Genomic DNA, 12,023 nt, shown 5'->3' with positions numbered 1-12,023 from the left:
CCTAACCCTGAAAAATGAAGAGTTGGCACTCCCCCATGGCTTCTTCTGTCATCTTTTTAGACTGTTTCTGGTGGCTTTGTGTGGACTTCAGAACGATTGTCTACTGATGATTTTGTCGCCTTTTCTCCCACAGTTACTGACTATACTACTGGAAGAGTTGGAGCTCCTTTTATTTGCTGTGAAATTAAGCTGAAAGACTGGCAGGAAGGTAAGAGTGTCCCACAAGATCGAGTGGCTCTAGATATGCTGGAAAAGTCTGCATGCACCCTAGATGTCTGCAGCCTCAGGACTGCCTGCTGCCTGGGATTTTTCTCTGCTCGGTGGGGGACATGTCTAGATTTTAGCCACTGTGGTTTTTTGTGTTTGTTTTTTTTAATTTAGGAAATACCTGATGGCAAGGTGAGGGAAAGAGTCTGATTGGATCTTTCCCTGGCAAGATCCCGACCTTAGCAGATTTCTGTAGTCATTACTCATCTATGTAGCTATTTGCAGTAAATATTTACACAAATACTTACAGAGGCAGTGCATTTAGAGGAAGCCAGAACCATATACATACTATTGATAATTCTTATTACAAAGAGCTAGAGACAGAAGTAAACCGATTTTTCTATGATGGACATGATAAACCATAATAAATATACATTAATTACAGCAAGTTGGTTTATTAAATAAATAGAGAGCCTTGCTATGCCAGAAAGAATTGATAATAACTATCAAACAGTGATTGTCTTGCCCCTGTTTAAATCCATAAAATTTCCCTCCACTTCCCATGGCCTCCATTTCTCTCTTGCTTAATGGTATTGGCTTCCTTAGGTACTTGCTGTCCCTTACCTTTCACTGAAACTTCTCTGAGCATAAAACCTGAGAAGTGTTGATAGCACACATTGATGGTTTACTTAGAACAGCTTTAAGTACTGCTCTTGTTTGGGATGGTTTCATCGTATGAGTCCTGTGAACTCTAAGATTTAACTATGTCCTCTGTGTGTCATGGCAGGTTTGGGTACAAGGTTTTTCAGTGGTGATATTGTAGAGTTCTCCAGTGCCTTCAAATTGTTCACCTGTTAGACTCCTGTAACTGACTAAATGTAAGCTAAGAGTCTCCCATAAACACAATATATAATTAAGAATAGCAAAGCTTTAAGAATTAATGAAGGGTTTTTGAGATGAATGACTGAGTGGCTAAGTGCACTTATTTCCAAGCCTGAAGTTGATCCTCGGGACCCACATAGTGGCAGGAAAGAACCGGCTATCGCAAGTTTTTCTCCGACTTATGTGCAATGTGGCACGTGAATATATGTGCAAGAACACGGGCGCTTGCACGGGCACACACCCAATTGTAATGAAGAATTTATAAAAGCAGATAAATTTTGCTTTAGGATAATAATTGATTTCTTTTTTTTTTTTTTTTTTTTTTTTTTTTAATAATTTTTTTATTAAGAAAAGAAGAAAAAAAAACATAAACAAAAAACAAGTTTCCACCTCCTCCCAGCCTCCCATCTCCCTCCCCCTCCTCCCACCCTTCTCCCCCTCCTCCCACCTTCTACCCCTCCCCCCACTCCTCTCCCCCTCCCTCTCCAGTCCACAGAGCAGTCCAGGTTCCCTGCCCTGTGGCAAGTCCTAGGTCCTCCCCCCTCCGTCCATATCTAGGAAGGTGAACATCCAAACTGGCTAGGCTTCCACAAAGCCAGCACATTAAGTAGGATCAAAACCCCGTGCCATTGTCCTTGGTGTCTCATCAGCCCTCATTGTTCGTCATGTTCAGAGAGTCTGGCTTTATCCCATGCTTTTTCAGTCACAGTCCAGATGTCCTTGGTGAGCTCCCAGTAGATCAGCTCCACTGTCTCAGTGGGTGGGTGCACGCCTCGTGGTCCCGACTTCTTTGCTCATGTTCTCCCTCCTTCTGCTCCTCATTGGGACCTTGGGAGCTCAGTCCAGTGCTCCAGTGTGGGTCTCTGTCTCTGTCTCCATCCATCACCAGATGAAGGTTCTATGATGATATGCAAGATATTCGTCAGTATTGCTCTCGGATAGGGTCATTTCAGGTTCCCAGTCCTCAGCTACCCAAGGAACTAACTGGGAACCTCATGTTGGGCACTTGGGAGCCCCTCTAGGGTCAAATCTCTTGCTCACCCTAAAGTGGTTCCCTTAACTAAGAATTGTGGTTCCGTGCTCCCCTATCCACCTTTCCTTTATCCCAATTCTCCTGATTCCCCAAGTCCCCCCTCCTTCCCTTCTACCTTTTCTCTCCCCATCTCCCCTTACCCCCATCCCACCCCACCCCCAAAATCCTAATTTTCTCCCCGGCAATTGGTTCTACTTCCCTTAGCCAAGAGAATAACTATATGTTTTTCCTTGGGTTCACCTTCTTACTTAGCTTCTTTAGGTTCACCTATTGTAGACTCCGTGGCCCTAATTTATGGCTAGAAACCAATTATGAGCGAGTACATCCCATGTTCATCTTTTTGGGTCTGGGACACCTCACTCAGGATAGTGTTTTCTATTTCCATCCATTTGCCTGCAAAATTCGAGAAGTCATTGTTTTTTACCGCAGCGTAGTACTCTAGCGTGTATATATTCCATACTTTCTTCATCCATTCTTCCATTGAAGGGCATCTAGGTTGTTTCCAGGTTCTGGCTATTACAAATAATACTGCTATGAACATAGTTGAACAAATGCTTTTGTCATATGATAGAGCATCTCTTGGGTATATTCCCAGGAGTGGTATTGCTGGGTCCAGGGGTAAGTTGATCCCGAATTTCCTGAGAAACCGAAACACTGACTTCCACAGTGGTTGCACAAGATGGCATTCCCACCAGCAATGGATGAGGGTACCCGTTCCTCCACAGCCTCTCCAGCAAAGGTTATCCTTGGTGTTTTTGACTTTAGCCATTCTGACAGGTGTAAGATGATATCTCAAAGTTGTTTTGATTTGCATTTCCCTGATTGCTAAGGAAGTTGAGCACGACTTTAAGTGTCTTTTGGCCATTTGAACTTCCTCTGCTGAGAATTCTCTGTTCAGTTCAGTGCCCCATTTTTTAATTGGGTTAATTAGCATTTTAAAGTCTAGTTTCTTGAGTTCTCTATATATTTTGGAGATCAGACCTTTGTCTGTTGTGGGGTTGGTGAAGATCTTCTCCCAATCAGTAGGTTGCCTTTGTGTCTTATTGACTATGTCCTTTGCTTTACAGAAGCTTCTCAGTTTAAGTAGGTCCCATTTATTCAATGTTGCCCTTAATGTCTGTGCTTCTGGGGTTATACATAGGAAGCGATCTCCTGTGCCCAGCTCCTGTAGGGTACTTCCCACTTTCTCTTCTATCAGGTTCAGTGTGTTCGGGCTGATATTGAGGTCTTTAATCCATTTGGACTTGAGTTTTGTGCACGGTGATAGATAAGGGTCTATTTTCATTCTTCTACAAGATGACATCCAGTTGTGCCAGCACCATTTGTTGAAGATGCTTTCTTTCTTCCATTTTATACTTTTAGCTCCTTTATCGAAAATCAGGTGTTCATAGGTTTGTGGGATAATTTTTTTTAATTAAAAAAATTATTTCTAGGTGGTTATACAGTTCATGATAAGCCAAATCCCAGAGGTGAAATCGTGATCGGTGGGCAGAATATCTCCATGGGATATTTTAAAAATGAAGAGAAAACTGCAGAAGATTATTCTGTGGATGAAAATGGACAGAAGTGGTTTTGCACTGGTGATATTGGAGAATTCCATCCTGATGGGTGCTTACAGATTATAGGTCAGTGTATTCTCTTCTCTATAGTATCTTTCATTTTGTGACTTCAGTGAGCCTGAAAGACAATATAGGTCCGTTCATCCACAGGGTCGATGGATTAATTGGTTACAACTTTCTGCAAGTTACTTTACTAATGCCCTCATGCTTGAGCTCTATCTTTACCCCAACCTCACAGGGCAGCTGCTGGTGTTGGATGAGTTTATAAATGTAAACTGTTCAGAGAAGTAGTTGAATCTTTTTAAGTAGTAGTAATAGTGGTAGCAGTCTTTGAGGTGGGGAAAATGGACAGGAAAAAAATAACTGATTCAGTGGGTAAACCAGGGGGCCAGAGGTTGAGGCATTGGATATCCTTTTTTTTTTTTTGATCACTTTCTGGCTTATTTTGTGACATTGTCTCATTGAACCTGAAACTCATCAATTTGTCTGGACTCCCTGACCAGTAATTTTTAGGAATCTACATGTCTATGCCTTTTTCCCAGGACTGGGCTTATAGTTACATGCCACTGCCCAGCTTTGATGCGGGTGTTGGATATCTGACTAAGGTCACTATGCTTTCATGGCAGGCACTTTATAGACTGACCATCTCTGTAGCCCATGTGTGTGTGTGTGTACTACAGAATTTTTATTATGTTGATGCCGTGCATACAACCTTACAATTGTGCCTTATAGACAAAAGTAAACAATTGTGATCCAAATATATAAATATTGTTAACACAGATATGCACATAAACCATGCATGCGCACAAGATTTTCACAGTGTTGCTGTAGGTTTAAAATGGAAAAGGAAGCCGTTAGATTTAGTAGAATGTCAGAAAGGTTCATTGTAGAGAAGTCCCTGTCACAGTCTTTTTTAGAAAAGCAATTTGTTTTACACACGAGTATAGTGCATGTTGATCACAACCCTCCTCCCTCATCCTCCTACTCCCCTGCCTCCTTGCTATTGCTCTTGGTAGGCAGCACATCATTCATGCAAAGGATTGTCAGCAGGCTGACAATGATTCAAGTTGAGGCATCCTATGACGGTACTTTCTTGTGGCACTGTCACTTTACAAAGAAAATGTCAAATGGGGAAGATGGGAATTAGCATCTGTTGAAGTGCTGATATGCAAGATACTATGACATGCTTCTGGGAGGTCGGCAGCGTGATCCCTGCCATAAACGAGGTGGAAAGATGTTAACTGAACCGCCAACCATTGCGGCCTATACCAGACGAAGCTCCCATTCGAATTTAATTCTCCAAGTTCTGTTTTTTCCCTTACCTTCACTATAATCAGTTCGGAGAAGATGATTTTTACTAACCTTTTCATGCAGTGTTTTGATCAGGTTTCTACTTCCTCCAAGTCCTCTCGGATCTTACCCACCCCACTTCGTGCTCTCAAACACTTGCACTCTTTCATTGGGGGTAGGGAAAAAAAGACCATGGAGTCTTCTTTTTCTGTGTGGGCTAACTACTCTTAGGGATGGGGCCTGCCCTGCTACGTGGTTGATATACCCAGTGACACTCCACTGGAGAACTGATTGGAGACAGACTCTTGCTATATACCTCAGACTGGACTTGAACCCACTATGTAAACCACACCTGTGCAGAACTTACGACACTCTTGCCTTACACACCGGCTGGATCTTTATAAGAATACCTGAGTCACTTTTTTTAGTGATATGCATGGGAAAATTATATATATGGCAAGATTTTAGAGGAAATGCCTTTGTAAATAAAGACTATGGCGATAAAATTGAAATAGAGTCAGAATTGTGCATTCCTTAATGAAACATTGTGAATCTGTTTTTTTTTTCTTGAAAATAGATTCTTCGTTCATACAATACATCTGACCACAGTTTTCCCTCCCTTCACTCTTCCCAGCTGCTCCTCACTCCCCTCTCCCCTGGATTCACTTCCCTTCCATCTTCCTTCAGAAAAGAGCAGGCCTCTGAGAGACAGTGACCAATGTCCTATTTAACCTGCGGATCCATATTTTTTTATGATTCTAGATCGTAAGAAAGATCTGGTTAAGTTACAAGCAGGAGAATATGTGTCTCTTGGGAAAGTAGAAGCAGCCCTGAAGAATTGCCCACTGATTGACAACATCTGTGCTTTTGCCAAAAGGTATCTCTTTGTTTATTTGCTTGCTCGCTTGATTTCTTTGTGTAGCCTTGGCTATTCTAGAACTATCTGTGTAGACCAGGCTGACTTGTGCCTCTCAAGTGCTGAGATTAAAGGTGTGAGCCACCACTGCCTGGCTGGCGACTCTTTTTTTAAAAGTATTATATGTATTTGTTTATTTGTTTGTTTGTTGGGGGTGCTCATGTGGGTCAACTTGTAGGAGTTCTCTCCATCACCATGTGAGTGAGTCCTGGAGAACAAACTTAGGTATCAGGCTTGATCACTATTTTGTCAGCCAAAGAGTAGTTGTGTTTTGTGCTTCAAATATTTACAGTATTAGGAACATTATAAAATCAATTTGGTTGTGTATAAGCATGCAGATACCATCAAACTCCACTTAGAATTTTGATTTGGGTTGGGAAAATTAACATGAATGTTCTTGGATTTATTTAACAGCACAGATACCATTTCAGTAACATATTATAGTTTTTTATTAGACATCTACCGTGTCTTGCTAAGTGTCTATTTAACTTATGCTGCAAGTTCTTTCATGTAGGATTCATAGCAGCTGAGACTTAGCATGAATAATTTCTCTAAAAGTTTACTCACCCCATGATAATACACAGTTAATACATGATGGGGTGAGTTTTTAGTTCACAGTTTTCTAAGTTAAAAGCCTGCAAGATTGAGCCACTTGCTTTTTTATTAATATCATATAATATGTATATTTAGAATTACCTTACTGTACTGTTACATTGAATAACTCACAAGTAATTTTGCTCATTTTGATTTCTGTTTTATTATCTAATTTTTTTCAGTGACCAGTCCTATGTGATCAGTTTTGTGGTTCCTAACCAGAAAAAGTTGACCCTTTTGGCACAACAGAAAGGGGTAGAAGGATCTTGGGTTGATATTTGCAATAACCCTGCCATGGAAGCCGAAATACTGAAAGAAATTCGAGAAGCTGCAAATACTAGTGAGTAATGGAATTGCTAAGCTGTTGAAGTCCATAACACTCACCTAATCAATATTTTGTAAATTGCACTAAAACATTCATGCATGTATATAATGCATTTTGGCCGTATCCACTCCTTACTACTGCCATTTGGCCCCCTTAAAACACTTCTCTCCCAACTCTCTAAAACCTCAAGTATTATGTGTATATAAAATCAAGTTACCAATTAAAGAATATGTAATTTTTTGTTCCTTGAGAATTTTTATCATGTATATAATGAATTTTAATCATATCTATACACCTTAAACTTCCCTCCAATCCTCTCCAGCAATGAGTCTCCTTTCTAACTTTATGTCCCCCCCGCCCCCCATCATCTAGATAGGATTTCTCTGTATAGCTCTGACTGTCCTGGAACTAGCTCTGAGGACCAGACTGGGCTCGAACTCACCCACACAGATCTGCCTGCCTCTGCCTCCCAAGTGCTCACTTCTTTCCTTTTTACTAGCCTACTAACTCCAGTTAGTACTGCTCACCTGTGTGTGAGTGTGGGGGCCACCCACAGAAGTGTGGGCAATCTATCAGTGGCCACACACCCCACAAGAGATAGCAACTGCCTGAACTCAACTAAGGTTGGGGGCCTCGTGAGACCCTCTGCCGTCCATTTTGAAATTTTGACTGGCTGGATCTTCTATAGGCTTTTGCAGGTATAACCGTAGCTGCTGTAGGTGCACTTGTTCCACTGCTATTTCTCATAGGAAAGACAGCCTTTCAGAGCTCTCTGCCCCACATCCTCCTCTGCTTCTCTTTTCTAAGCATAATTGGACTTTCCCAGCCAGTGCCTTTCCTCTTGTTTCATTGACTTCATTTTGAAGTCAATAACTTTATTTTTATTTGAAACAGTATCTCATTGTGTATCCCTGGCTAGCCTAGCGCTTACTAATTAAATCAGGATAGCCTGAAATTTGGAGTGATCCTCTCACCTCTGCCTCCCAAGTAAAGAAATTATTTTCAGGTATTCATTTTTCAGGAATGGTAGAGAGTAACCCTGCATTCCCTATGTTGAATTGCGAGCTATTTACCTAGTTTTTAATCTGTCACTTAATTTTAAAGATGAAAATAACAACTTCCTAATTATCAGTTAGCTATAATTGTCAAATACTGGACAATATAGAAAAATATAAAAAAATAACTCAATCCCCTGGCGATTGCCTTCTGGTGCATCCCCTTGACTTTGTCAGAATTGTCTGCATTTTTGAAGTCAGTAGCTGTATAATTTTATTATCATTTTGTATGTCTAAAGTTTTTTCAGTATATAAATATTTAATCTGTTTGATTTTTAGGTGAGTAGCACTTTCTTCCACTTTAATAAAGCTTAACACATCTTTTCTGCAAAATAATATTTTTGAGTGTGTATGTGTTCAGGTGAGTGCATGTATGCTGGTAGACATGCTTGTGGAGGCCAGAGATCATTCCTTGAGAAACATGTACTTTTCTTTCTTTTCAGTGAGACCTGTGACTCCTCCTCAGTAGGCTAGGCCTGGAACGCCAGGGGTTTCCTTACTTCTCCCCAACTCTGAGAGAGCAAGTACATGCCGCCACACCCAGCTTTTCTAGTAGATGTTAGGGGTCAGACTCAGGCCCTCATACTTGTGTGACAGCAGTTTAGTACTTGAGCCATCTTCTCAGCCTGTGTGGGACTGTTTTCTTGGTGTGAATTCCTAGATTGGAATTTTGGAGACAAAAGGAAATGACATTAAAGGTTTGGTTTTTTTTCTCCCAAATACTGAAGTAGTCCCCATATCAGGAAAGCTTCTCTAGCTTGTGGGGAAGAGAGGGTTCAAGACAGGATTTCTCTGTAACTTTGGAGCCTGTCCTAGAACTAGCTCTTATAGACCAGTCTAGCCTCGAACTCACAGAGATTCGCCTGCCTCTGCCTCCTGAGTGCTGGGATTAAAGGCGTGCGCCGTCATACCCACCTGTTCCACTGGCTTTTATTTCTGTTAAAGACATATCTGCTGCCGTATTTCTCTTTATTTTAAAAGACAACAGATTTCATTTTGGTTTTAAAATATAGGTTATAATCTTAGTTTTTTAACCTCAATTTGTCTATTTTCTCCTAAGAACTTTCTGAACCCTGAATGAGCACTATAAAAATTTCAATAACTGTTTTCTATGAAAACAATCACATTATTAAGGTGCTTAAGTATATAGTGTGCCTTGATACTTTGTTCAAGGTAATCAATAACTTTTATGTTACTGTCACCAGGCTCTGAGAACTTTTGACACACATTCTGATTTTTCTTTCAATGTAGTATTTCATAGACTATTTCACCGGAAGTGTCCCTCCAGTTATCCTTAGTCATTCTTTTGAGACTTCTAATGAGGTAGAAGTTACTTGAATCGGTGTGTATTTAACTGTATGAAGCTAACTGGGGAAAGCAAAGCTGAATTGTATATAGAAAGCAGAAGAAAAATCCCAGGTCCCAGCAGACTCAGACCCCCCATAGCTTTCCTGCTTGGAGTGAGATATGTTAATTAAAATAGATGATTTGCATACTGAATGATAATCATAAGCCTGTAACTCTAGCTCCGAAGATCCCAGTTTCTTCCCCTGGCCTATATGGGTTGCACATTTATGTTATACAGGCGCTCTCTCTCTCTCTCTCTCTCTCTCTCTCTCTCTCTCCCCCCTCCCTTTCGCTCTCCAAAAAAAAGCACTTATGCTGCCACCTGCAGGCAATACTTTATAAGTCTCAGTGTTATTCAGAGGAAATGCACTTATAAAATTATTTGTTCTTCATTCCTCTCATTTTTCTCATTTGCTGGCAGTTCTTTCTGTTATTGTCCATTTCCCTCAATACAGAACAATGATTGGGAATTCCCAGAATGAAACCCCTCAAAACATCCCTTTTTATACTTTAAATGGCAGGCACTTCATCTAATAATGAAATATATGAACGTCTAAAAACACGCTTTTGTTGACTTGGATACAGCTGAAACGGTGTACGCATCTTGGTTCATATTTGATTATATAAGTCAACTTATAAGGAATATTCTTCTAGAGGTTTAACTTTTTTATGAAATGATCTAATAGAATTGTGTGTATTTATTGAGGGCTCTTGGTCTAGTCTACAGGTCACAGTCAATAAAACAAAGACCCTAATTTCATGGAGCTTGCTTTGTAGTGGTTGAAACAAATACATAATGTCTTTGCAGGCAAATACAGGCATTGAGCAATGTGTAGTCATAATATAAGACCACACAAACACACATTGGGAGGGGACAAAAATATCTACTCTTCTTTTTTGTTACAAGTAGTTAGAGGAATTCTGGATGTTAATAGACACTTAGATGGAAAGCTGTCCCAGGCAGAGAAACAGAAGTGTGAAGCCTGTGAAGAGGAAGATGTACTGTGAGTCTGTGGGAGCAAAACTGTCCCTACAGACCTTGGCAACGGTGATGATATTGTTAATAACTGTCTGACACATCAATAATTGAAGTTTCTCTTTTATTATGTCTAAGCTGTTGAGTCTGATATGTTTTATTCATTGTTTTTCTCTTTCCATTCTCCTCCCTTCCTCCTTCTTTCTATACTCCTTGCCTCTTTCCTACCCTTCTCTTCTTTTTTTTTTTATTTCAGTGAAATTGGAGCGGTTTGAAATTCCAATCAAGGTTCGATTAAGCCCAGAGCCATGGACCCCTGAAATTGGTTTAGTGACTGATGCCTTCAAGCTAAAAAGGAAGGAATTGAAGAATCATTATCTCAAGGACATTGAGCGAATGTATGGGGGCAAATAAAATGGCGCTCTCTTATTTACATTTGCACGGGAGGTGGCCTGATGGTTTTTCAGTTCTATAGTTTAAGCCTTTGTTGATCTATCTGTTAGAATGTTATATTTGTTATGTCTTCTAAAGATATCAAAACAAAGCAAAACAAAAATCAACCAAAAGTGGTTAAAATAGTTGTATCTACTTTAACTTAGTTTTACGTAGTTCTATTGAAGCTGAAATTGAAAAGACATTTCCCTTACTTTAGTTGTGTTATTAATTTTAGAGCAGAAATTCTGTTTTTAAATTAGGCTTAGATACACTTGTTTTTATAAAGAGAAGATACTTCATGCTAAAGTAAATAAATTGGAGTTGAAGTAGATGTAGTTGAGGAAATTTACAGCTTCCAATATCTGTTGTCTTCCTAGTTCAGAAGTTCCAATAGTAATCATGACAAAATTATGGATTAACACTACTCAAAGCAGGAGTGCCGCAGGACTTTAAAATTCTCTCCCAACTATTTACCTTGAAGGAGAAAAAAATCAGCTGTAATATAATATGGAGTCAGTATTTTAGAAGGTATTATTTTAAGATCATAATTGTCATGTAGGTTAGACATAGAATCATTACAATTTTGTGAATAATTACAGTGCCTGAAGTTAAGAATAAAACAGCATATACATACCAAAAATATCCAATAACATGTTTGAAGGGAAGCTCAGCTGCCCTTTTGGATGCCTGAGAATCAGCACCTGTAATTATCCGAATGTCTTAAGAGGAAAGTACACTTTGTAAAAGTGGCCTTTCTGTGTGTGATCTAGGGAAAGACAGAAACGAAGAGGAAAATGGTAGAGTCCATTGCAATTCAACAAGATGCATTGTTTTGCTGTTAGGAAGCTCATGGAATCATAAAGCTTCGAATCTGGATCCTCGCATAGCCCTGAACCTGGGAAAATAGGTTTAGACTCTGAAATTCTCTTTGATAGTGGGCTTGTTTTTTAAAAGGCTCTTGTATTAATTGTGTAATTTATGGTCTGTTTGCTGTTGCTGATTTGATTCTTGATCAGTAGTGTGCATCTCAGAGAGCCTTTCTTTTGCTTTCATTGCAGCAAAGCGGGTTATGATAAATGACTTCCTCAAAATCTCATTCAAACCTGCGGGTGATTAATTGTTTTGGATGAGCCTGGGGAAGTTAAAGGGAAGAAAACACTGTTACCATTTTTCCTGTTTGTGGAGAGTTAGAGACTGGAAATGCTAGATTTGGGAGGAGGGCAGAGTTACTTGATTAAGGACTGTCTGTGCAGTAACCTGGGGTGTGGGTTTCTTTTTAAATCTTCAGTTAAAGTCTGAGATTATATATTCTTGATAGATATTCACACTTGAACCATAGTTACTGTAAAAAGCAAAAATTCTTAATACTGTTATTCTTTGCACTTTTTCGTAATCATTTTATAC

The 12,023-nt window shown here is 39.8% G+C and overlaps 1 protein-coding gene across 1 annotated transcript in view; it reads left to right on the top strand.

Annotated features, from left to right (window-relative positions):
- LOC121437131 (long-chain-fatty-acid--CoA ligase 4-like) overlaps positions 1-11,150 on the top strand; it is a 69,952-nt gene extending 58,802 nt beyond the window's left edge. Inside the window, exons 12-16 of the mRNA XM_041636970.1 lie at positions 134-208; positions 3,556-3,747; positions 5,734-5,848; positions 6,664-6,821; positions 10,441-11,150. Of these exons, the coding sequence (XP_041492904.1) occupies positions 134-208; positions 3,556-3,747; positions 5,734-5,848; positions 6,664-6,821; positions 10,441-10,598 (698 nt within the window). The 3' untranslated portion in view covers positions 10,599-11,150. The remainder of the gene's footprint in view (positions 1-133; positions 209-3,555; positions 3,748-5,733; positions 5,849-6,663; positions 6,822-10,440) is intronic.
- Positions 11,151-12,023: the final 873 nt, after the last annotated feature.

Source organism: Microtus oregoni, unplaced genomic scaffold (genome assembly GCF_018167655.1).
Source record: "Microtus oregoni isolate MIOR12 unplaced genomic scaffold, Mior012 000050F_ref0000143, whole genome shotgun sequence".
Taxonomy (NCBI): Eukaryota; Metazoa; Chordata; class Mammalia; order Rodentia; family Cricetidae; genus Microtus; species Microtus oregoni.
This window is presented reverse-complemented; position numbering and strand designations above follow the sequence as displayed.